This window comes from Rhodnius prolixus, unplaced genomic scaffold (genome assembly GCF_049639745.1).
Source record: "Rhodnius prolixus isolate KJV_2025 unplaced genomic scaffold, Rpr scaffold_13, whole genome shotgun sequence".
Lineage (NCBI taxonomy): Eukaryota > Metazoa > Arthropoda > Insecta > Hemiptera > Reduviidae > Rhodnius > Rhodnius prolixus.
In genome coordinates, this window is record NW_027411583.1 from 6,090,947 (window position 1) to 6,118,269 (window position 27,323).

Sequence of the window (27,323 nt, forward strand, 5' to 3'; positions counted from 1 at the left end):
GTAAACTGTATACTTTATATGAAACGTAACTTTTAATAAACTAAAAGTTTAATAACGTAGCTCAGTCAATCTAAATCGCTTTCATTGCAATTATTTACTTCCAACTGAAAAATTTTCAACATTTCGGTATTGCTGCGTAACTGAAAGTTTGGAAATACTTAATGTCGAATGCATTCAAAGGTAGGATTAATAAGAATTATTTCATTGTATTGTTCAATCAACGTGATCTTGTATATAAACAATAAATATATTTTTTAGAAATTTATTTTATCATCAATGAATGTAAAGGTTCAAGTTCTACAAAAAATGGTTTAATTGAACACACAAATGCTTTAGTTTGTCACATTTATGAAATTCTTATGAGTAATAAGAATCTTCTCTCTTTCTAGGAGCTTCTTTATCATTTGTTATAGCTTCTTAATTTAAGATATAACTCAGACAACGCTTAATTCTAGTATTCTTGTATATATCTGGAGAGTCACCAGCATAGTTAAATGTGAGAGCAAGATAGACCTATATAGATCTAGAGAGTCACCAGCATGCTTAACTGTGAGTTTAAGGTAATAATAAATTAATCATGAGAGTTGCTAGCATGGTTAAATGTGAAGACGACATGTGAGTAGTTAGCATGGTTAGAGAGATGAGTGCAAGGTCGTTGTATAAGTCATGAGAATCGCCAGAATGGTTAAATGGGAATGGAAGGTAGACCTTTATAGGTCTAGAGAGTCATCAAATGGTTAAATGTGAGTGCAAGGTAATAATAAATAAGTCATGAGTGTCGCTAGCATAATTAAATGTGAAGACCTCATGAGAGTCGTTAGCATGGTTAAATGTTAGTGCAAGGTCGTATATATGTCAGCATGGTTAAATGTGAAAAAGTCATGAGAGTGGTTAGTATGGTTAAATGTGTGGAAGTCATGAGAGTCGTTAGCATGATGTTAGTGCAAGGTCGTATATATGTCATGAGAGTCTGTAGGATGGTTAAATATGAAAAAGTCATGAGAGTGGTTAGCATGGTTAAATATGAGAAAGTCATGTGAGTCGTTAGCACGGTTAGATATGAGTGCAAGGTCGTATATATGTCATGAGAGTCGTAAGCATGATTAAATGTTTGGAAGTCATGGGAGTTGTTAGCAAGGTTAAATGTTTGAAAGTCATGAGAGTCTTAAGCATGGTTAGATATGAGTGCGAGGTCGTATATATGTCATGAGAGTCGTCAGCATGGTTAAAAGTTTGGAAGTCATGAGAGGCGTTAGCATGGTTAAATGTTTGGAAGTCATGAGAGTCTTAAGCATGGTAAAACAGGGCATGGGAGCGATCTAGCGGCAGTTTGTTGAATGTTTGGTGGTTGTCACGGTGATGGGACGCGTTGTTATGGTAACATGGTCTCCAGAGGGTATATAAGAAAGTTCGTCGCGGGGGTGGGGTAGGGTGGGGAGAATAGTTGCTTTCCGACCGTCGAAGCGACAACATCTTCATAACCATTACACTACCATCATGATTCTTATGTGAGAGAGGTGATGACAAGATATCGATGTTTTTGGAGTGACGAGCGAGAGCGATATACCCCCCTGCATCACTCAAGTCGTACTGAAGAAAATTTGTTTATGTTCACCTATATAATATACTAGAGGTGACAGCTGTGCAATCTGGTGGTCATTTTTAGAACTACTAACTGTCAAAGTTGTTTACATATGTAAACAAACTGCGAAACTTGCCTGTTTTGTGGCGCCCTCTGACGGATTTTTTTAGAACTAATTTTGTTATTATATTTTATTGATTTATTACGTACTCTTACGCATTTTTTTAGAACTAATTTTATATTTTTTAACTTTTTTGATATTAGGCGTTCTCTGCCGGATTTTTCTAGAACTAATTCTTTTTTTTTTAATGTTTTTTTGTTCTAATATTTTTTTTTTGTTAGTTTTAACGTTTTTTAAGCACTTCTTTTTGTTTTTTAAGTAACTTCTATAGTTTTATTTGTACAATAATAGAATATAAATACTAAGTCTTTGTAAAAAAAATAGGTGTGGAAATAAATAGATTTTTTTTTAATTGAAGTTTTTTCTTTATTCTTCAACCAAGCTATACATTATATTTACAAAAGTAAAAATTTCATTTAATTAATTACATTGTGACATACATGCATATTACTTACTATATAACTAAACAATAAATTTTATAATAGCTGATTCATAACAAAAGTTATTTGTATTTTTTCATTGAATGGATGTTCTCCACGTCTTTTTCATTTTAACTTCATGTGATGAATAGTTTTGCAGGAAGTACTCCCGTTATTGGCTGTTTCAATCTGAAATGCATCATTATTCAAAGAAATAAAGTGTAGTTAATCTTGAATTAAAACACGTACTATCCAAAGATGCTACAAATTAAAACTCGAACTATTTTTATTTACAGAAATTAAAGAAATAAATAAAAATTAAAGTTAAAATCTTTTTAACAGAATGTTTTATGAATATTAGTCTTTTAGAATGAACTCGTAGCATTGTAAAACATACGAAACAGTAAATTATTTGACCTTGAATTAATTCTACGTTGCAATTTTACTTTTGTACTGAATTTGTTCTAGTTAAGTTACACTTATTGCCATAAATTTATGAAAAATAATCACACGTAATTCTGCAATAAACTTAATGAACATGGTTGAAATAAACCAACCGAGCTGACATGTATTAACACCTAAATGTTTAATAACTAACTTTTTTTTATCAATAAAATGGAATTAAACCTAAAAAAACACTTTTTTTTATTGTCAACTAGCTCAATTTGTCTAGATAATTAAACGGAATTTTCAAATTTACAAATATTACAAGATCTTTTCAACTTCTACATTTCTTCTACAAAAGTGAAAGGAAACATTATTCTGATTTAAAGGGAAAGATTAATCATCATAAAAAAGGTTTTTAGTTCTCATCAGTTAAAAGCTAATACTTAAAACAATGGATATGATTACCTGAAGCAAATTTTCACAAGCCAAATGGTAGGTATGTAGATATCCTTGTCTTCTTTATTCTCCGAATGGAATGGATGAGAATAGGCAGATTCTCTCGTTTAGTTGGTTAGCAGGAACAGAATGGATGCGAATTACCTTATATTTACAGTCGTGCTGTTGGAAGTACAGAGGAGCCCTGAAATAATGAAATAATCATTTCATGTGAGAGCTGAGCTTAAGAAATACTACATTCAAACCTCAGTGGATAATTAGAATTTATTCACACTATTGAACACAATTGCTAACGTTCGATTTTTCTGTTAAACTACACCTTTTTTTATGTAAATTAAAACAAACTGATTTCAGTTGTCTTGTAAAAGAAAAAATAATAATAATTTGATTCAAAAAATTTACCTATTATCGAAAAATAAATAACTAGCTAGCAAGTGACGGAGGTTACACACTTATTATTAAAACTGTCATTCTTGGAGTATTTTCAAAAACCCGAAAACACAAATGATAATTGGTTTTGAAACCCCTTCTATAAAGATAATTTAGGAAAAGCTACAACATTATCAATAAAAGATAAAGAAAATTTAATAGAATTATCAAGTGACAGAACTTAAATGATAACTATGTAAAAATCTTCTTAAAGAGACTGTAATGAGTAAGCTCTATCCAAGCAACATTAAATTTAATTGGTACTTACAGATAATTGAATGCTTAAAAGAAATTAATTTAGAAGATTTGGGCACAAAAATAATAATCCTAAAGGAGAACTTTGTAAATTAATTAATAATCTTGAAGAGAAAAATATGAACACAATTTTTAATTATTTAAAACTAAGATATTACACTTTACAAAGTTTATAATGTGAACATGAACTCGAACTCCTTTGTAACAGATACATTGTATCTGTATACAAATAAATATAATAATAATAATAAAATAACACACTCGGAATAACAAATTTCCAAACTGCACTAAATATACATTCGTACCAAATTCCTGAAAGTACACACAATCGCTGAACTTATTCTTTTAAATTAGTTAATTGTTAATATATAGTCTGGGTTAACTAAGAGAATTTCTTAAGCTAAATATATCATTAATGAAGTAACCTTTATTGATTCACATATTTGTATAGTGAAAAGATACTTACATAGTAAAAAAGTTATCCAGATAAATGAACAGAGATGCAATTACATCTTGCCCGTACAGAACGATCATCCAAAATCCAGTCACTTCTTGAGATATTGCTGAAAATCCCCTTAACCATTTAATACATTACTAGAACCCTTGGTAACCTGTTTACACGTAAAGTGAGATTATAACCCTCAAATTACCTGTTTAGATAATAAAAAGTAAATGTATTATTTCTAATTAACGAATAAGGGCTAGAAGTGCTGCCTGTGCTATCTAGCGACGGCTAAGTAAACTAACTGCCACTTAGTAATTCAAACTAGTTTAAACAATCGTCGCTAGATAGCACAGGCATTCACTTTTGCACAACTTTTAAGTACCTATCAATTTTTTTTAAATAAGGTTTGTTTATCGTTTTTTAAGCAGTTGATTCCCCTGACCGTAGTGCACTTTTTTATAAGCTCTATTCCGTGGGCAATATCATCTAAATTCATACAAATCTCGGAGTTTATATAAAGATACGTCATCTGAAGTTTGGACCAGAGATTGGCTAACAAACATGTTTGTATCTAAAGTAGGTCTCAGGCAAGGATGTACATGATCACCAAATTGGTTTACATACTTTATTAACGAGTTCATAATTAAAATTCGTGAAAATAATCATCATTTTCTCTGTATCCTGAAGATTCATAATCAACTACCTTGATCTGATTACAACCAAATGAGGAACGCTTCAATCGAGTCTTCGGACTTGTTATTACTTGATGATCTTACTTTACCCTACTAGCTGCCTTAAGGTCTAAAAAAAGCTAACAGAAGCCCTGGAATTCTCAAAAATATATGATAATATATGAAATGCATTATTTGATAAATAAATGTATTTGCTTATTTTCAATTAATAAATAGTATTAAAAACACAGTTGTTTTATTACCCTGATGTCACTAAGAAATATAAGTGTGTTGAACGTAAAGATTTAGGAAGGAGGATTACGATACATTTTAAATTAAATATCTACCATAATTCGTTCAAATATGTCATGCTTAAGTAACACAGTCTTCTTCCTAATTTCTTTCGATCCAATACGCTTACCTAATCGAGACCGATTTTATGTTTTCATCCATTTATAGCAAGCTTTTTTCTAGACGACAAATGACGCCACACCAATTTATTTTATTTTTTGTCTCAAAAAGTTAAAAAGGTGAAGTTTAGAGAATTACCTACACAATATGATAAAATCGAGGCTCAGTTCAGTAAGACTCATTGCAAAACATGACAACCAAGCTAAGTTTTTTTGTGATTTTTTTCCCTTAATATGTAATTATGTTCCCTTTTAATCTGTACTAATATTATCTGATGAGAGTTTATAGTCGCCAAGCTTAAAACCACCTCAATTTCTGTATTCTTTTATTTTCGTGAATATATGTAAAGGTTTTGTTAATAAATATTATTATCATTATAAAACTAAACGTACATTTTGATAAACATGTGTTTCTAATACTAAATAAATAATGCGTATTTAGTAAAATGGCAATAGGAGCCAACAGTAACTGTGCATACCAATATATTGGTTTTCTCCAGCCCTCATATAAAGTAATGGTTAATGTGCAAACAAGACCATAATAACAATAAATAAATAAATCTAGTAAAATCTTAAACAGAAAACTTTTAACGATAAAGAATAAGCAACACGTCCTATCCTCACTTATTTTTTTCCCCTATATTGGTATCGGCGATTTTTGCCGCACAGCTGTCTGAGTACGAGTATGTAGTGCGGAATGAATTTAAATTGTTCGAGTTATAGTCAATTTTAGTCATTAAAAATATTTTAGATAATGTTAACGATTTAACATACGTAATAATAAGACCACCTGAAGCAGCCGTTCCTCACGCAAAGGCACTCCGATGAGTAGATTTCCTTGACTTCTACATTCTTCGGAATAGAATAGATGAGAATCATCTAATATTTACCAGCTTGCTGTTGCATGTTGTAAAGGAAATGGAGGTAATCATTTCAGAAAGCTGAGCATTACTTGGCTAAAGTTGGCAAAGGGTTGGAAATGCCAAGGATGAAAGCGCTAGATAATGGAAAACAAGAACAATTAATAATCCCAATTTAGGTCACACCAATTGTGGGACTGTAGCCAACATAACTTTTATAATAGAATTAAACTTGCGTAAACGTTCAATTCATACAGATTGGCAAAACTTCTTTAAAAAAATCGTCAAAGGTTTTTTGTCTTGTCTAATTTTTCATTTATGTCAATTTCATTTGTCCAAAATGGAGATATCTTTAAAAAGTGATCAAATTCTTTTTGAAAAAAGAGTAAGACAGAAAAAATGAAATAGAGGGTACAAACATTTATTCACCATTCTTCCCTTCTAGAGAAGGCCAGTTGACAATGGTTTCCAAAATGAAGGAAGATCTAAAGCAATCATCTTTTAAGACGAAAGATATTTGAAAGTGTCTTATAAGGTGTACGGACATCGCCAACCAAACTGAGGTATATTATGTGAAGGATGATGACTATAACACAAGAAAATTGTAGTTATTTAGTAGTATTTTTATTATTAACATTGATATTTCACATTTTTTTTTTTTCATCACAATGTACTCAAATTAAACTTTTTTTTTTGATTGCTTTAAAAAAAAAAAAACAAAAAACAGAACGTTAAAGTATGCAAAAGTTTTATAAATTGCTTTTTTTTATTAAAATGATTAAAACGATACTTTTTCTCGGGAAACTCTATTCATATTTATTTCACTTAATATGATTGTTATAAAATAGTAACTGCTACATAAATAATCATAATAATGAAGGATGGGCAAGACAATCTTCAATAATTCGTTATACACGTATTACAATGTAAATTGGAATGATTTTAAAGCATTTTTTTTGGATTTATTACTTCGAAATCAATTTTAAATGTCATCTTTATTGATCGATATTGATTGTATGTCGAATGATTATTTATATAATAAAAATTATATTTTCATTAAAGCTCCTAAGAATAATTTTGCATTCAACGAAATTCATTACATGCATAAATGATAATGCTTTTTCGTTTCAATTATTATTTTTTAATTAAATTAAAGAACTTAATGCGTATGTGCTAATAAAATGAGTTATTTTGTACTATAAAATGATACAGTGTTAGTGGTTTTCTTTTTTTTTTTTTACTTTTTTTTTTTACAAAATATTTTATTTTTATTTTTTCATGACTTAGCACACTTTTATTTTTACATTATTTTTATATTTTCAACTTTTAGAGTGTTGGAAACACTTAATTATAAATGCACAGTCCACTCTCTTAGTAAAAATTTAATATTTTCTTATTTTTCTTTTAAATATTTAATTAGCAAAAAAGCAATTTGAGCATTTTCAGGATCAGAACTTAGTTTTTTAAATTTTTTGTTTTTAAAATTATCTTCTTTATAATTTAATTTGTAAAAACTATTTACATAAATATGTCTTAATGAGCTTACTAAAAAGCTTGGTAATTAAGAAGAAATATATATATATTTATGCGTTTATCTCTTGATTTTTTGTTCCTACTATGACATCTTTTTTAAAGAACTATTTCATTTTAGCTTATTTTTTAAATTGTTTTCTTTGGTTTCTTGAATTTATACTTGTCCTTAATTAAAATAAGCTAAAATTAAAACCATCTATTTCTTTCTTATACAGTTGGTCTGCAGAACCAATCTAATATAAAAAACTAAGCTTAATATGTTATTATTATTGATATATAATAAAATTATTTAAATTTTTTTTTAAATATTTCAAAACAAAGTATGAAGGTAAGCTATTAAGAACATGGTATGATGAAATTTGTTTTGGACGAAATTTTCTATCGCTTTCACTTTTAGCTGCACTAAAGAACATGGAAATAAAATAGATATGGAGAAAATTCGTCTTCTATCTTCTGTTAATTTTATCGCTAAGCAGTAAAAACATAATTTCTCAAATTTTTCCTATTGCTATTTCTTAAATGCAAAGAATAATGTGCTTTAGAAGGCCGGCAGTGCACTGGAGAAAGCTCCGGACGCTATGCAAGTTTCATCTAAGTTATTAAGCATGTATTGTAAGACTATCATTTTCCAATCATAGTTATCTTTAACGTATTTGAACTAATTATTAAAAACAAAAATAACTAAGCAACTATAACATTTAAAACTTAGTTTTTTTTTTTTTTAATTAGAAGGGCACTTCACAGTCCCTAACTGTATTTTTATACTCGGAATGATCATAAAAGTTGAAAGCAATATAGATTTAGGCATATAAATATGGAAGCATGTTTTTTTTTTTTCAGAAACTGTGATTATGATTAAGTTATGTGATTTCTTCTCCATCACTAAACTATGGACAAACCAAAATATTTCTGTCTTATTTTTCTAACTTAAAGGATTTTTATTAGGAACTAGAGTGCGTGAGACTAAGATTAAAGTGAAAAGAACGTTTGTTTTCAAAGAAAGTTACTAAGACAAATATTGAAAATGTTGTCACATCGCTGTGGAGAAGAAAGCTTATTGAAAAATAAAATATTTATTTAGATTTAAATAATCTTATTAAATAAACCTTAAATCATTAATATTATCTTAATAATTTTTTACATTTGGTGATACGGAAACTAAGGAGTAAAAGAACCTCTCAGATTATTGGTCTGCTAGGGTCTCTGGCATGAATGTTACCTTCACTTTAATTTCGAAATGAGATGGTCCCTGAAAACTGGCAGTGGCTCTCAGCAATCTGGATGTTTATTACTAATAAATGGATCGGAGATTGAAACTAAGTGTAATTAATGGACCAATTGCCTAAGTTTTACTATTTGTTTGAAAAACTATAACAGCATTATTATCAGTCCATGAACAGACAAGACAGAAGACACACCAACCCTGAAATGTAAAAAAGTATTACTTTCTAAACTAGCCCTGAAAGATGACCTAGTCCCTAGGACGAAAGCTCGGCAAAATAAATTTTACTCGACTGAAATGGCATTTATTTTTTCATCCTATTGGAACTATAAATCAGTCACCAAAAAGAATGAACAACAATTATTATTAAGTTTACAATAATAACACAATTATTAACAAACAAATACAAAACTAGCTAAAACAATTAGGTTCGTTGAAATAGTATAAGCACTGGTGTCGTCAAAGACGATGTAAACAGTTTCCTAATAGTAAAAAGCTTTAGTGTTAATGCAGAATGACTGCATTAGTTTTTAGACTTGGGTGTAAGACCTATTTTCTTTGGCACAGCTGGAAGTCAGGCTTCAAAACTGTTGCATAATATTTCTTCTTCAAACTCAAGTTCTAGAATAAATAGATCAATGGATCCAAGGGAGAATCTTTAGGCATACCACCCATCATTTTAATCAAATATAGATTACCAATTCATTCGTCTAAATTGCCTTTTACCGTCATGCCTGGGTACACAGAAGAACCTCTGAGTGAGGCTTACTAAGTCAGTCAACAGTGACAATAAGGATCCTAGTTTGGAAAATCGCACCATTGAATTTAAATTCAAGAGCAAAAGCTTATGACCAAAAACCGATAGAATCTCTCTTCAAAGGGATTTAATCTTGGACAATAAATCTTTCTGAAATTTCTTAAATCGAAAGGATGAAAATTAGAACTATACATTGGCTAAGACGAACATATTTCTAAATGCTCCAAATTTATATGCCCAAACTATAACTAAAAAGTTTGTAACAAATTCTATAAATAAATCAATAAATATTAAAAATATGTCTTTGCTTTAATAAACTTCTTTCACAAGTATTCAAATCCTTTTGTCTTTTTTCTTTTTTTTATACCAAAATAAACTCGCCAAGCCTAGATTAGAAAAATGTTTTTCCACATTATTAAAAATTTGAAATATTTGCCTACATTAATGGAGGGGCGTAAATAAGGGACCATAGGTGATTTTTTTTTTGTTAGTTTTTCGTTTTATCTGAAGTTTCTTTCCTAAAACTATAATCAATAGTTTTTTGTTTGTTAATATTTACTTTACTATGAATATAATTATCTTCTTTTCTTTTATTAAATTAATTTTCAACAATTTTCATTTTATTTATTTATTTTTCTCTGTTCAAATACACTACTACAAAGTCAACATGTAAATTAACTCTAAAAATGGTTAATTTTTTAAATATTACTTTTAACTTTATTTACATATTAACAAGTATGCCTTAAAAAATAAATAAATAAACTTCTTTTTGACACAAATTTTTTCAAAAACATTTTTTGGCATCATTAAATTTTTTAATATAATGTTTTATTTGATTGTGATTTTTTCCCCTCAATTTTTAATCTCTTCATCTTTTATTACTAAAATATTAATCTCTCCTTTTGTTTATAAAAAAAAAAAATTATCAGAATTTTTAATCAAATATAAATTACGTAATTCCATAAATTCCTCAAATAGTTAAGAACAGTTTGTGCGTGCAAACAGACGTGAACTATAAAAGTCTGGTGGCTGGAGAAATTAGAAAAATTGTATTTTTGCGATCAGAGGTGTTGTACATTCAGTTAATAATTTAATTTAGTTTAGGAGCAATAGAAAGAGTGGCAAGTTATTTGTGTAACAATAGAAATATTGACTAAAAACAATTAAATAAACAAAAAAAAGATTAGAATAAACGATCACAAAAAAGAAGAAGATAAACGACATGAAAGAAGCACGTAAAATAAAAATTGAAACAATAGAATAGTATCAGATCAGAGGAACATAATCGTACTTGCCCAAGTTACCTGAGGTATGACGTGCGTTGAATCCACAATGAAATCTCGCCCATTTACCATGTCCTGGAAATAGTAGAGAAGAAGATACGAAGCTTTGATTTTCCGCTCACTCCTCAAAAAAAACCAGTCCTTAGCATTTCTGATCTGACCGAGAAGTTAACACTGACCAACAAATAATTTCCGCCTTTTAGTTTGGAGACAGTTTAGATTGATAGATTATTCGTTCGTAACTTTATATTCATGCCTTCCTTTACGAATGAATTCAAAAATAAAAGTAACAAAAATAAATAAAACAAAAATAATGAAAGAAATAAACACAATTCGCCTACGAGATTCCATACCTTTGATACTGTACAATGAAACTGATCACCTGTACCAGTGAAAACTAAGCATCGAACTTCCGATTGTCGAAGACTGAATGCCCAAGGAGTACAAACGCTGATATTATTACCAGAACCATAAATTTTCCAATCTTACTTTTAAAAAAAAAACTATCCAATCCATTTGTGCTCCAACAGATCTGATCACGTCTACTTGCACGAAATATAAGAACATCGTTAAACGTAAAAATGCATTTATGAGTTGAATTTTTCAAAATTCGTACAGAAAAATACAGTATATTATTAATTTTTTTTCAAAAAAATCTCATTAAACCCTTTTGCATAAATTTTCATTTAGTTTTTACATTACATTACAGTAAAATCTTATGAATACTTATTTTTTATCTTATTTTCTTTTTTGTCTGTTTGGTATATCAAAATATCTTAAAATCTATATATACTTTTTAAATATATTATTACAATATTGCTTTTAAAATTGACGATAACCAAACAAAACATATCTGCAAAAATATTTAAACAGAATTATTATTTTTTTTCAAAAAATTATGTTCAAGCACTTCTTTACTTCTTTGTATACAGCGAAGTGATAAGAGAAAACTATTACAAAATGATATTTTTTGCCGAGATTTTAAGCGTTTGTCTTATCTACGTAAGGAACACTGAGAAAACTTTAAAGTCTGAAAAAAAAAACTTTAAAAATGAGCAGGTAGGTCACTCGTTTAGCTGGGAAACTATTCTTATTAAAAGCACAGAAACAACGGAAGCTTATGCTCACGATTACTTTTTATAATATAAAAAAAAAAGACACAGTCCTGGAATGAAACAAATAAAATAAATATCGGAGCAAACAATCAAAAGAACTGCTTGATTTGAGAAAATTCGCTCACATATTTAATAAAAGTAAAATTAGAGCACACAATAACTAAGAAACTTTTTCAAAGATATTTGAGGAATAACTGTTTACCAAGTTTTTTTGAATAAGAACTTCTGCAATGAAATGTTAAGATTTCGTTGATTTCATCCGTCATTGCAAAACTAGTTGGTTTTTCTTGATTTCTCACCGGCTTTAGACACTATCTATCATCAGCGGGTTGACTCAAGTAGTTTGGTGAGGAGAGTTTAAACTCAACTTGAAAAGTTTCGTGTGACTAACACAACAGCTGACTGCTCACAGCTGACTTAGTGCAGTTAGCAGCTGGTTTGATGGTAAAAAATTTGCGATTAACCACCAATGCTAGCTTAATCACGTTTTCAATGCTACAATTTTAACCAAGGGAAAATATAGTTTATAAATACCACATTAATTGCGTAAAAGTTTGTTTACTGATAGTAGAGCGCAGATGGAATTAGACTTAGGGTGGATCCTGTACTACAGTCACAAAAGAGCGTGCTTATTACGCTAACTTCTTGAAGGTCTAGGCAAGAAACCGCTCCTTTTTGCAAGAACCACGATTTTCTCACCAGATTAACCCAGGCGGCAGTGAAAAGGTTTAATATCGCAAGCTAACTGTTGCATTACTCTCAGAAAGGCGTTTCTCCCCTTGTCAGGCTCTATATAGTAACTGAAAGTAAAAATAGATAATCCCAAATTGTGCTTTTATCTCATGAGTCCGTCATAAAAAGGCCTTAGCAGGCAAGGGTTAGGAGTACTCTGACTACTATGAACCAAGACCAACATCCAAGTCCAACATTAGTGGTGGACCGTGAGAAGTAGTGTCATTCCCTTGACGAAGCAGAGTCATTCCCTTAAGATGACTCTGCATCGCAAGTTGAATAGATTCCAAACTCTGATAACTAATCTCTTCGCGTCACATCACAACCTCAGTTCCAAAAAAGAAGGTAAAGAAGTGAAAGAGAGGAATGAAGGGAATTGAAAACCGGAAAACAGTAGTAATAGTTTTCTAACTCCGAAAAACTTTCTGAGTGACCTCATATTTTAAGAATAATTAAATAAATATAGTATATTGTAAAAATATGAATTTATGCATCATAAAAATGGTTATAATACTATGAAAGTGAATTGTTTTTCGTTTATTCTTTTGGCTCATTTTAAATTACACTTCACAATTTTGTTTACACAGTTCATTATAATTTTTGTTTTGGACTGTTTTATTTATACTCGCTTCTTATTTTTTTTAAAAAATAACGGAATGAGAGATATTTAAAGATTTTTTTTTGGATTTTGCTTGTTTTCGGTTAAATGATACGTGAAATAAATAATAAAAACAACAAATACATCACCTCAACCTCCACCAATTCTGTGCGCATAACCTTCAGTCTGTTCCTCTCTAAGAATGTCCAACACCGTTTCCTGATCGTGTTCTAAAAATTGTTCACTTTTCTCTTCTTTAGCGATTTCGGCTGTATTTTTTAAATTTACCTTAAAATTGATTATTGGCTTCCTAGAGATTTCTTTAATCACATGCTGTAACTCTTTGTTTAAGGTTATACCATTCAATACTGATGCATGTTTATTTGTGGTAGACGTCGTAAGTGATGATGTAGATGCTGTTGCTAGATTTGTGGTTTTAGTAGTTGATTTTCTACCATCGATAGTTTCTTTTTTTGGTTTTATTGTTGGTGCTAATGACTTATTCTTAAAACCCATATTAAATATTGGTTTTGGCGTTAAATCAATATGTTTCATTCTTGTATATTGTGCAGGATCTGTGACCACAATCAGATCTGAAGATGGGTAATGGTGGGCTTTTGTTGTACCCTGTTTGTTTGTCAATCGCTTACGACTGAAAGTTAAAGCTTTTTTCTTGTTTACCTTTGGCTCACTGTTAGCCACTGTTTGTGGAGATCTCGGCGTGGTCAACGCAGGTGTACTGATTGTGTGATCCGTTGTCGGGCTATGCAATCTTACCGAGGTCGTTGACAATATGCTGAAATTATCTAAATTGTTGTCTTCCACTGTAAATCCACCAGTTGTACTATTAAATCCAAGTTCTTTGGTTATATCTTCAATAATTCTTAGTTCGCCTTCTGTTGTAGACAGATTTTCATGTAAGTCGCTGAAGACAATTATATCTGTGAAATCGTTTGCATCATCCGGACGTAAATCCTCATTATCAAATAGCTGTGGTGCTGTTGTTGGTGAAGTTCGAGTGGTAAAAGCGTCTGGACAATATTCACCGCAGGCGCAAATATCCGAGAAATCGGAGCTCAGCCCATCCGATTCTCCTTTAAAAAAAAATATAAACAATTCATATCAGTGATTCTACCAATTCAGTAAATTTAAAGTGATTAAGCAAATAAAATTGAAAATAAGTAATAAAAAATAATAATAATACCTGCACGATTCGTCCCAAACCAAGTGATCAGATCATCGTCTGAGGTTTCAGCCAATAATGGTGATCCTTTGTGAGTATGAAAGAACAGTTCGGCAGCAAGATCTGCTCTACCTGCTGGATACACACGAGCAAATGCTGGCCTCAGTCTTCCAATTATGTATTCACTACGTGCTGAAAATTCTATACATACGGCGCATGAAGATGTAACCTATATTTTGGGAAAAATAAATACTGTTTATGACTTTGTATAAATTACTTTAATAAAGTGCCTAAAATTAAGATTCAAATGACTATAGTGTAATGTGTAAAGCATAGAGTAAAAACCTTTTCTACAGATAGGTATTTCTAATAGATTAAATAGAAGTTGTTAAGAAATACAAATAAAGGAAAGAGCTTTGCTGTTAGCTTAAGGTGAATATGATATTCTCAAGAAAGGACACATTTATTGGTCACTTTTGAATGACAAGTCACACCAAGGAATGTCGTCAGTCCAATTGACTTCGTATACTTCAACATTGAAGATGTTAAATGATGCTCAAAGATTTATTTTGAATTACGAGGTGAAGGGAAGGAGAAGTTGTCTGTCAGTCGGAAGTGATTGTTTAATATCGCCACGAAGTTAAATGCGAGGCATGAAGGTAGTATGTTAGAATCTCTACGGTGATACTTCGACGACAATGCCAGAGTATAGAAATATTCAGAGAGAATTTAAAAAAATATAAAAAAAAACAAAATAATAAGAAAAAACGAAAAGCGATAAGAACGGTCTAAAATGTAGCCCTATATTATGAAATGATGATGATGAGCTTCCTTAGCAGTTGAAAATAAATTTATTCTATTTAATAAAAAAACATTCTGTACCGTTAATAATTAAACTTACATTCGAAACCACGAACCAAACTCTGTCCCCTCTAGAGCCATAGTTCACTTCAAATTCATTAGGATTTACAGACATAACTTCGAATCCAGAGAATAAATGAACTTCAATTCTAATAACACCTGATACTTCATGGCTCTTCCATCTGAAATGATAAAAAAATAAATTAATAATCCTAAAAAAAATTATTAAATCCAAAAATTTTTAATAAATTAAAAAGAAAAATTAAGACTTACTTGAAACAAACTTTTAAATTTATTACTGGCAATTTCCCTTCTAGTTCTTGTATGGAATTTCTTCTTGGCATTATCTCGTTTGTAACTCCGGCCCACAAGTCTAGGAGAGCATTACTTCTGCTTGGAGAATATGTAGCATAACTGATTCTACCCTATTGAAAATAAGAATAGCTGTCAATTAAATTTAAGTTTTTTTTGTCTCCGAAAAATTTTAAAAATTTGTAGTTCAAAAAAATTCGAAGCTCTTCCAACTTTCTCTGAATATAATTCTAATATGTAGTCATTTTCAAGAGAAACAATAAAAATAATTTTATGAAAACAAACTTTAATCAAAAGCACAAACACATTTAGTACGCATAGTAAGTTGAGGACCGTACATAATGCTGAAATGGTATCAAAGACGGAAGTGCGCCAATCATTATTAAAACATAATTGATCAAAATAGGACCTATATTCAAAAACACTTTATGTAATATGACTTCCCCAGTAAGTTTCCCAAGTTTTTACACTCTTTATTAATTGGAACCCAACATTCTAAGTAAAAAAAAGTAAAGTAAAGTAATCGCCTATTTTTTCAGGCGGGGCTTAACGTCCAAATACCATTTACTAGGTGTCGTGTTCAGAGGCGACTAGCAAACGTACTTTACTATTTCTCATTTAACCATTAAATAAAATGCAAGGCCAAGACCGGGAATCGAACCCAGTACCACAATGCATATTAGCTTTGCAGGTCTCGCCTCTTAATCCGCTCGGCTACCGTGGCGCCTAACATTCTAAGTATCTCAGTTACTTGTGCTTAATATTTATTACTCATGATCACTAGGATTTATAAATAAATGTAAAATCTAAATCTAATAATACTGTAACAAGAATTTAATTAATATCTCATAGGCACAATTTCACCGTCACAAGTTTAGGTCGTAGGCTCAACGTATTTTTTTTGGTTAGAAACAAAAGAATAACACAATATTTATAACTTACTTGCACAGTCGCACAACCACCACCAGTAGCGTACACAAACACTTTAGTTGGCAACGATGGCAATGAGAGTAGCTGTGGTGGTGTATTTCCACGAAGTTCTAAAGTATCTGTAAGTTCCATACCAGAAGTGGCCAATGAAATCGTCAGCCAACGATTTTGATCCAGTGCAAGAACACTAAATTGAGAGAATGCTTTGACAGCTGTATAGATTAACTGAAAACGAAAAAATCAAAATAAATAAATACAGCATCTAATTTTCATAGTTGTGAAATATACAGTTAGAAAGCTACTCACTTCACTGTGGGTATCCAAAATGTTCGATCTATAGAACAGGTATCTAGCGACAGGTTCTGCAGCTTTTAAATCAGCAAGAAGTGTATATGTCATTAGGGTGTACAATGATGCTTTGAATTCCTCCAGATGAGCTAAAAATATTTTAACAAAAGATATTAAAAATTTAATTCAAATTTATAAACTTAATTATTTGTCCTTAGATGAATTTAATTTTTATTAACCTGCTGTGCCCTATTGGTTCTGAAGAGTTGTGGAATGCCACTAACTTTCAGTTGGTGCAAAATGTTAATAAAGATTTAACTGAGAAATGGTCGAACCACTGGTACAGTCTAGCGGTTGAAAGTGTATTGAATTCCCGTTACAATAACATTTATAGAAGTATAGCCTGTTGGGGCGATGGTGAGACTTATTTAAAAGAAAATTTATCAATTACAAAAATTAGAATCATAGCTCAACTTCGTCACTCTCATAAAAATGTAGTAAGGATACTCTATAAAGGTAATAAGTATTGTTTGGATGGCGGCGTGTTGTGCAGTTTGTGCAATAGAAATGAAATGGAAAATATGGAACATTTCTTCTTCTACTGCCCTATATACGGACTTCTACGCGATCAGTATATACTAAAATATTTCCCTTCAATGAACCTTGATATTGGAAGTTTGTTTGTATTTGACAGTACAGACAAGATCAATGACTGTGTATTGTGTGTTGGGTTCATTGAAGTTGAGATCTTTTATTATGAATGAATAATTATTCTAATTGTCTAATTAGTCAATATAAAAATTTGTGTTGGTTAAATTTTTCAAATGATGTGTCCAGAGGATATCTTTCTTATACATTGTGCTGCACTATAGGTTGTTTTTTATAGGTGTAATTTTTTATTTTTTCATAATGTATATTATATTTTTACTATATTTTGTGAAGTCCCAACTCTCTTGTAAAACTGCTAGTTGTAACAAGTAATAAATATTTATTAATTTTTGTTTTCTTTTAACGCAAACAGGTCAAATCGTCATTGGCACCTGGATACATTTCATATACATATTCGCAAATCTAGTAACTCTTTCTTAAACAGAGCAAAATTAAAAAAACAAAAACAAAAAAAATTATCACTAACAAAGCGTACTGTAAACTGGTTGCTTCTTCTGTTCAGCACCTTCTTCGTACAACCAATCAGAGTTATCCTTCGGTCTTGGCCAACCAAATTCTCCTTCTTCATTGGTGGATGCATTTTTTAACCTTTCCAATACGATTGGAGCAAGATCACTTTTTGACAATACCAAAGCGTATGAAAGTACAGCCAGTGTACAACCATCCATTACATTCCTGGATTCAACATGGGTTTCCAGATACTTCTTCGCTTTAGCTAGCACTGCGGAGTCGTTCTGTTGGAAAGAAAAAAAAATCATCTGAATACCAATCATTTCAGAAATGTCATACTGATCACCATTCAGCTGGTTACGACCAACAAAATGAAAATGTGTCTTTCAGGAAAACTTTAGAATTTATAAAGCCAATTTTGAGATATAAGGAATTATCTTTCAATTTAATACTCATGAGGAACTTTTCAGTAATCTTAACTCCTTACTAGTACGTCTTATAAGCGGACTACCTAGAAATGGTAATTTGGAAGGTCACTAGTTTTCTTTTCTGATAGGCCAAATCATCAGCGAATCAATGCTATTTTTGGAGACAGCGGTTGCAATGCCTTTTTTTTCCGCCCCACTAATCCTTAAAGGACAATAAATTGATGTAAATTGCCATTAGGACTTAAGTCAACATGACATAATTCTGCAGTGAATTCCGCACATTCCTTTTCGTCATTTTGCATGAACTGAGAAATTTCCTTCCTCGCTGAGAAAGTTTTAATCTTATAGTGTCTAAAACTTGCGTCTGTGAACGGAATTAAAATCCGTAGTAATCTAATGAAATTAGGGAGTCAATCGAAGAATAGAATGAATGCTGCACGTGCAATTAACATGCGGAAATTTTATAAGCCTACCTAATTTTCCTTTATCTTTCTTATTTTTTTTAAGTGTACCACAAATTACCTCAGTTTCCACGCCAACATTGATGAGCGTTGCCAAAGTGTCAGCAGTAGTTGCTATGGTCTTTGTAAGTTCTGGCATTCCAGTAATATTATCTGGAACTAGATCAATAAACTGTGCCCTAAAACTGCCGTCTCCTTCTTGATGATTGTGTACCCATTGCTTTATGTTGTTAACTAATTCTGGATCAACTCCAATAACATTTTGAGCATTAGCTAGTAAGTCCAGAACTTCAACAGTATTCCTGAAAATTTTTTTTACGCGAATAATTAAATTTGCTCATTTAAAACGGTAATATATTTTTATTATAAAGTTTTTAGTTTATGAACTTTACCAGTGGCTAGTCATATAATGATGGTCGCTGAACGACGAATCACTTTTTTTAAATAATAAAAGGTTTTGAATACTTGAACCTAATTCTTTCAGTAAATCTTTCCTTATTGGCAGAAAAGTATGATTTTTAAGTGATTTCAATTTTTCACCCATTAATAATGGAGCTATTTTCGATATTATAGTTGCTAAACTGAAATATAAAAAACATTTAATTTTATTAGTGAAGTTTATCAAAATTTAAACAAATTTCGAAATGATTTTACTAAATTATTACGGAGGAAATTCTAAAATAAGAAGTACATAAGAAGCATCTGATGGAGTTGTCCGCCAAAGATCTCCACAATATTGAACTCGTTGTTCAAGACAATGACAGACAACAGGTTCTTTCCTATTCTAAGTCCTATAACGATTCTAAAGAATTCTGGAAAGAACAAAATCAATTTTGATGGGTAGATTTCTGTTGGGTTTCCCTATCCTCAAAATACTTATCCAAAGTATTACTTGTAACTATTTTTTAGCGCACAAATATAGTTTTTGTTCGCTATTTCTTTTAACATTACCAACAAAGAGTAAATGAAGATCGAACGTTCATGATTTTGTGGAATGTCTCCATCACTTGCAATTCTCGTCTCGGGTAAAATGAGCTTCCTGAAGAGTCTTTGCCAAAAGGACTGCTTTCTGCGCCTTTATAAGTCAGATTACATTAAATATATCAAGTGGCTATTACGAATTGAAAGAAAAGCTGAATTCTTTGTTAAATCAGTCACGATAGAAAAGTTCGATCGTTGATTTCAGTATCGTAAAAAACAGTATCAATAGTTCTGTCAGGAAACTGAAAAATGTTTCTTTGACGTATAAGTGATGAGCCAATGAAAGTTGCGAGAGATTAAGCTAAATAACAATTGGAGATTCACGCATTCTACAGCCAGCCTAAACAGGTAAAATAAATGCACTATGCTTCAGAATATCTCTATAGACAGATATCCTTTAATATAAAAACAATCTTAAATTATCTAATGAAAATAAAACTTAAATAAATTTCCATGAAGAACATTATTGATGCCGAAAATTTATGAACAAATTGAATCGACTACCCATCACATCTAAAATAATTTAGTTATGACCACAGTGAAACCAGAAAATCCAAAATTAACTTTCAAAAATCAGTCAGTCGAAGATGGGAAAAGATGTCAAAGAAGATATTCTGTAAATCCATACCTGCTATATTCGTCTAACGTGGGGCGAGGCACTATAGATAAATAAGGGAGATATAGTCCTCCAGCAACTAGCAGAGTCCCTGTTTCTGATCCAGGCAACACAGATCTAGGAATGTCAAGATGAATCACTTGGGAAAAGCCAGCTTCATCGTTGTAATTCCAAATCCTATTTTAAAATTAGAAAACATTTAATAAATACGATTACAGGAGATATAATACTTTCTTAACCAGAAGATATAATAAATACCTGAACTCGGCCGATTGTCCCCAGGCTGTAGCTAAGCCAATGAAATTGACTTTCATCTTCTTGTCAATTTTCCATTTCAACACCACTTGCTCATGTATTACTGGACCTCGTCCAAATGAAATTACACTTCTATCCCAACTAAGCCAGAATGTACGTGACTCATCACTGGACAATATGTGAGGTGTCGAAGTGGTATATAGATGAACGGTATAACCTAACGAACATTCAATGAAATCCCTTTTGATTAATTATAGACATAGAATTATATAGATTAGAATTAAATCGCCTAAATTCCAAGTGATTCCTCTAAAAAATAAATCGAAATTTATTTTACCATGTTTCCCTCGGCCAATCCAAGATATGCTGTTATCCTGGTCACCAATTATCACTTGATACATTTTATTCGTAACCTCTTGATCTTCGGAAAGAGCAAAATGTACAGCTTTTCCAGATCGAACTTCTAAAACTATTCCTTCTCTATTTCGTGGGGCAGGAATGAATTCATATGTAAAATCACTAGCAGTTGATATCACCATTTGTTCTGGAACAAAAACTACCTTAACCTTATGTCATTTTTTTAATACAAGTTTGTTAGATTATAATTTAAAAAAACTTACTAAGTCCTTGAAGTACAGTACATTTTTTTAAACTCCGAATCTTAAAACTACATTAATAATAATAATAAACTTTATTGCTTATAAGGGAATTCCTTGTAGCAAGGAGTAGGGTACAATTTCAAATAACATATAACATAATTTGTTTAAAACAAAATACAAAATTAATTGAACTCAAAATTAGTTATACAAAGCCAATTAAATATCACCAGACGAAACTAGATTGAACATAATTTTAATATTTTAAATAACAATACAAATACTTTAATTAAATAATATTTAAATCAAATATTTCAATGTTTTAAATTTAGTAGCAATTCAATAAACCCAACATAACCTGTAGTCAATTAAGAGGTACAGTGAAAAATAGTCTGCCTCAGTCAACCCCCAAACGGAAAATCTAGCCAGAGGGCAGCTCCCAAAGTCAAAAGACACTCCACAACAGCGGCGCCAAGAAAGCAAGATCGTTCGCACCCAACGAATAACCAAAAATTAAAGAAATAAAAAATATGGAACATAAAAATAACTTCATTCGTCGAGCGCGAAGGACCTCAGCCCCATGACGCTCGCAATGTAACAGAAGATGTCATTCAACTTCCGAAGACTGTCCACCTGCAAAACATCAATTAGTGTATTACAATCAACTTCGCCTTGGATGTATTTGGATAGGTAATGGCTCCTGACAGGTGCATAAATAGGGCATTTCAAGAGGATGTGTTCTAACGTCTCCAGCTCATGTAGGTTGCAGACAGTGCACAATATAAAACTACATTAACTATTGCCTAAGTACAAAAAGTGAAATTATGGCCTATTTCAGTCTTATTTTTTATTTGTTTTTGCCAAGTTTTTGATCTAAGAACTAGGTCATCTTCAGGGTTTATATTTATTATCATTGCTCACTTGTTTTGATTATTTAATTTAAACTATACTTCCCATTTATTTAAATTGTACCTGGGTAAACAATTATTTACAGATTGTCTATAGGCCAGAAGAAATGTGTAAGAAAAATTTAAAGTTCAGTATGATCTCTTTTCTCTTTTATGAATCATTCTTTTAGTGACTAAAAGAAAACCATCTTCACAATAAAACTGCACATTACAACGAAATTATACTTAAGAATGAAGAATTTAACAAAAAAACAAAATTAATAAAATAAGTTATATATTTTTCGTATTCATAATGTATATTCCAAACTAAAAACAATCGTGTGAGACTTTAAAAAAATAAAATAAACAATAATAAGTAGATAAATCACAGAAAAGAGAAAAATTCATACGATAATGAGTAATAGGATTTTATACGAAATCGGAATTTCACCAACACATTTCTGTAAATTGAATATTACGATGAAATGACAAATAAAGTGAGGGAAGTCTACTCCATGCCTCCCCAGAACTGCCACAAAACGAATTCTTCTAGACAAATTATACAGATCAATGTTATAGATCTAAATGCATGAAGAACATATATGTACGAATGTATAATTTAGGGAGCAGTAATGATGGAAGTCTTCACACGGAGAAAGGAGTTAGGATAGCTAAATCTATGCTATGGAAATTTGAGGCAACTAGAAATGATACAGATATGTATCTATTGAACTGTGATCTATTAAGCTAGTCAGCGGTATAGTCCGACCGAACTTCTATTAAGGTGAAGAACGAAGTTGCAAATAGATAGAAAACCCAGACAGCATACAAAAAGATTCCACGAGCCTATATTAAGTTAACGAAAAAAAACATCAACTCGAGAATGGAGAAAGTGAACGACTTGATTTCGTAAATTTGGAATGTTCCACAATACTTTGCTTAACTAGTACGAGAAAATACAAAAATATTATATACCATTAGCACAGAAATATGCACTCTCCATGTGGGTTTTAATCAATCCTTCTGGATGTACGATAATTGATCGTTGTTTTACCAATGTCCCGACAAGTGAATGATTCGATGAAACTTCAGAAACTACAGACTGACAAGTATCGCTGTGATAAGCGGATACTTCCACTGAAATGAATTAGAAAACAAAAATATTAGGAAATTATATTTGGAAATATTAACCAAAAATATCTCTCTCTATTTATTTAAAAAAAAAGTTTTTAGAAGTAATTTAACCTGTCATATTTTTAATTTTTGGTGTAGTAGCAACAACTCGTACAACCAGAGAAGTAGCCCCATGCGGACCCAATCTTAGTTTTTCAGCAACAAACGGCTGACTACTACCTAAAAAATGTGCTCCACTGCTTAAAGTTAGCAGTGCATTTACCTGAAAAAAAACAAAACATAAATATTAAAAGTTGAATACTTTAGATATTTGCGTACAAGTCAACAAAGACTTGTTCAAACTTAGGTCGATACTCAAAGAGTATCTCGAATTTGGTAATGACGTTACTACGCTTCATAAGTTGTATCTTACATTCAATATTAACCAAAGGTCTGTAAGATGAAGCAAGATTTTTCTATACAGATTGTCGAAAGACAAGCTCCTTATTTCCTTTAGGCAAGAAAGGGACTCATACTGGAAGCTTTAGTATTTCTTTTTTACAAGGAAGCCTCACTGGTTACGCAGCTGAGGAACGGGATCTGCCAATGGTCTCAATAATGACAACATAATAAGGGGTTACTAATATACCAAAATTTTTTTATTTTATTTTTTTAATGTTTTAAGGCGCGTCAACATCTAAGGTTATTGGCGCCCGGAGCTTTTTTCAGTGCACAGCCGGCCTCCGGACAGTGTTCCCTCGTTACAGACAACACCGTCCATCACCGGGCAGTGAGCTGTAAGAAGCTCCTAGGAAGAGAAAATCTAAGGGTCAGCAGCTGGATTCGAACCCGGGACCTCCGCGTGGGAGTCCAGTATGCTAACCTCATAGCTATTCCGTTCCCTGATAAATCAGATTTGATATATAAGTAAATTACACCCATCTTCTTTCAGATAGAACTAATTTTAATAAAAATGTGCTGCTGAGAAGATTACTTATAACCCTAGAAACATTTTCTCGGGCAGCCCAAAACTAATACCTCTTCGACATATAAAGAGATGTTAGTTCCTTCTGAGTCTTTTTAGAATTTTTCATAAAAGTCGAAAAGAAAAAGGTGGGAACTAGTAAAATGCAGGGAGGTTGTACATACACTCCAGTAGCCGCCGCAAAAGTAGTGAAAACCAGGCAGGGGAAAAGTTTATTAATTGCAAATCGCTTAGGTTTTCTACAGAATTACTCCAAAATGACCTAGTGGCTATTATGAGCTGGCTGAAAACAGCTGACCTGAACAGGCTTTTCCAGAAAGAAGAGTAAAAGTACATCATATTACGTATTATTTATTGAGACAAGCTTTTGTGGCAGAGAGTTTGTCTCTTTGAATTACACATCTAATTTCTTATAAGCTATTTCAGGATTACTATGTACAACTGAACAGAAGACCTGGAACTGGGATCTTTACCTTGGAAGGGTGCCATAATCGACGCAAGGAAGTCGCGGTGGCGAAGGATGACAATAATGTCAACTTCCTCGAAACTAATCTAAAAAATTGTCAATGGAAGTTGTGTAAATCCTACGTATTGATTCAGCAATTTAAATTTACTTACATCAATGCAAGAATTGAGATTATTGCCAATCTTTATGTCCACTTCAAGACTTTCACCCACTCGAAAAGCAGCCGGGAGACGGAAGTCAACTTCAAGTGGTTGGAATACGGTGATGCTTATAGGTGAAGAGAAACGCAATCCAAGCGATGGCGACACTGACAGGGCCCATAAAGACCATTTTCCAGGTTCTGGTGGGGAACCAATTTGAACTCCTCTTGCTTCAATGTCCACCCTAATAAAATATTCGTACTCTTGAGTATAAAAAGTTGTATGCTTAGTTTAAAATGGCAGTTACTAAATTAATAATATTAAAACTCACGTATAATTAAAACATGACCATAACCAAAGTTGATCTAGACCTTGATCAGACATAACACTGTGTTTTGTCGGGGGTCTATGTCCTCTAATTTCTTGCCAAATATTGTCTTGAGTGCAATCTTTTTGGTAGAAACCTACACCAGCTTCAGTAAAATCCAATTCAACACCACCCGACCTAAATTATAAATGCAAATAGTTAAATCTCAAAGTAAGATACTTCAAAATTCCTTTTCTACGTATAATTTTTATTCCAATTTAGACTTTTTCAAAAAGTTTTTTTGTGGTGTCAGATAGTTGGACATTAACTGATCACAAGTGAACATACTGAATTGCCCGATAAATGCTGCAAGCAGACAAAGTTGCTGATGTGGCCAAATATTAACTTGCAAATATGGATCCAAACACCAGAGTTTTCGCTGATTTCGCATCTTAGCACGCATTTTTTTTTTGTATCTCTAACCGGTTTCGGAGGTTAATATTATCAGAGGTTAATCAGTACTGAGTAGATAATTTAACTTCGACTCGTCAGCAACTTTAAGTTGTGAGACGGAAACATTAGAAACAAAGTCCGAAACTTTCAGGATTACGCAAGCGTTATAGACGGATAAAATCCGCGTTACTGTCCAGCACTGCAGATCTAACAGTATTTTCAACACCACTGACTGTTAAATAATGAAAACTACTCGGAACTTCAAAATATATAACCTCTGAATTTGTTAATGATTATTTAAAATAACTTACATTTTAGTAAATCTTTGTTCAGCTCCTCTTCCACCAACAAGACATACCAGTGAATCTAAATCTGACAGTATTTCCACATCCATCATTTCATCAGGATACCAAAATTTTTTCTGTTCTAAATTCACCGTTACCTGAAAAATTATGGCATTTCCAAATGAATTCTCATTTAGAGGTTATTTTTTTTCAGAGAAAAATGTGACTTTTTTAATGAAGAATAATCACAATCATCAACAATGCCAAAAATCATTTTAATAACCTTTTCTAACTTAAAATTATTTTGATTTTGAAAAATATTTGAGCAAGTAGAAAAAATAAATACATAAAATTATTAACTCACAAACATTTTAGTTTTTCATCAGATACAGTTTAGTTGGATTGTTATCCACCTAAGCTTAGTTTGGTCTGTGGAAAGTTGGATTCTTTATTACCAGTAAAAAAGTTTTCTTGTGGTTGTCTAACTTGTATCTATTGCTCTCCAGGGTGTCATGAAGTTTTTACCAGAGGCACTAACGAAAAGACATGTGCATTCTACAGAGAATAGAAGATAAAAAAGCTATTGCGTAGAAGATCTAAAAATTGGTTTCAAAATTTATTATTCTAATGTTATTTACGTAACTTTAAAATTATAAATTATAGTTTAATAAATGTTGTGTCAATTATTAAGTAAAAGAATTAGGATCCATAAAAAAAAAAAAACTGATCTCAAAATGTGTGGCATTAATGTAGATCTGCCAGTCCCGAAGAGGCACCGAATAAGAAAAATAATTCTGTAAGTTTGGATACAAAGTAAAAGAATTCTTAAGCTAGTAAAAATGGTTTTCAAATTTGCATACTAATTCTAACTTTGAATTTGGACTTTTTTCACCTTCTTCAGAGTGAAAAAAGTAAGAAAGAGTCAAAAATAATATAATGAATAGGATTTGGCTGTCCCAATAATGGAGAAGCATTCTGGTAAACCCTCTGAAGAATTATACGTTCTGGGTTCAATTTCATTCCTGCAGATAAAGATAACAAAGTAAAAGTAAAGTAATCGCCTATTTTTTCAGGCGGGGCTTAACGTCCAACTACCAAATTAGGTGTCGTGGACGGAGGCGACTAGCAAACACACTTTACTGTAAATTTCTTTTATTAACCATTAAAAAAATCCCAGGCCTAAGACCGGGAATCGAACCCAGTACCACAATACATATTAGCTTCGCAGGTCTCGCCACTAACCGCTCGGCTACCGTGGCGTCTCAAAGATAACAAGTGGGGCTATTAAACCCAAATTCTAAATTTGTTCCGCTGAAGGTTATGGTGCCCAGTTAAATTTAGGCATACAGCCACCAGTCTACTTACTCGATTGCAAGTACTCCT

At 31.6% G+C, this 27,323-nt stretch overlaps 1 protein-coding gene and 1 long non-coding RNA gene across 15 annotated transcripts in view; both read right to left on the bottom strand.

Annotated features, from left to right (window-relative positions):
• Positions 1–1,802: 1,802 nt before the first annotated feature.
• Positions 1,803–3,623, bottom strand: LOC141448013 (uncharacterized). The gene is made up of 3 exons (XR_012454788.1): positions 3,368–3,623; positions 2,975–3,149; positions 1,803–2,311 (listed from the first exon to the last, which is right to left on the bottom strand). It is a non-coding gene; the product is annotated as an uncharacterized lncRNA (long non-coding RNA).
• Positions 3,624–7,256: 3,633 nt separating this feature from the next.
• LOC141448011 (C3 and PZP-like alpha-2-macroglobulin domain-containing protein 8) overlaps positions 7,257–27,323 on the bottom strand; it is a 413,880-nt gene continuing 393,813 nt past the window's right edge. For 11 of the 14 annotated variants that reach the window (XM_074116010.1, XM_074116019.1, XM_074116018.1 and 8 more), the window contains 17 exons: positions 25,968–26,098; positions 25,228–25,401; positions 24,909–25,140; positions 23,438–23,588; positions 23,168–23,329; positions 21,047–21,265; positions 20,713–20,926; positions 20,467–20,631; positions 19,250–19,438; positions 18,919–19,159; positions 17,985–18,252; positions 16,868–16,998; positions 16,574–16,786; positions 15,593–15,744; positions 15,360–15,501; positions 14,480–14,687; positions 7,257–14,369 (listed from right to left, as the gene is read on the bottom strand). In XM_074116010.1, the coding sequence (XP_073972111.1) occupies positions 13,426–14,369; positions 14,480–14,687; positions 15,360–15,501; positions 15,593–15,744; positions 16,574–16,786; positions 16,868–16,998; positions 17,985–18,252; positions 18,919–19,159; positions 19,250–19,438; positions 20,467–20,631; positions 20,713–20,926; positions 21,047–21,265; positions 23,168–23,329; positions 23,438–23,588; positions 24,909–25,140; positions 25,228–25,401; positions 25,968–26,098 (3,936 nt within the window). In that variant the 3' untranslated portion in view covers positions 7,257–13,425. The remainder of the gene's footprint in view (positions 14,370–14,479; positions 14,688–15,359; positions 15,502–15,592; positions 15,745–16,573; positions 16,787–16,867; positions 16,999–17,984; positions 18,253–18,918; positions 19,160–19,249; positions 19,439–20,466; positions 20,632–20,712; positions 20,927–21,046; positions 21,266–23,167; positions 23,330–23,437; positions 23,589–24,908; positions 25,141–25,227; positions 25,402–25,967; positions 26,099–27,323) is intronic. The other 3 variants (XM_074116013.1, XM_074116012.1, XM_074116011.1) reach the window with 3 other exon arrangements.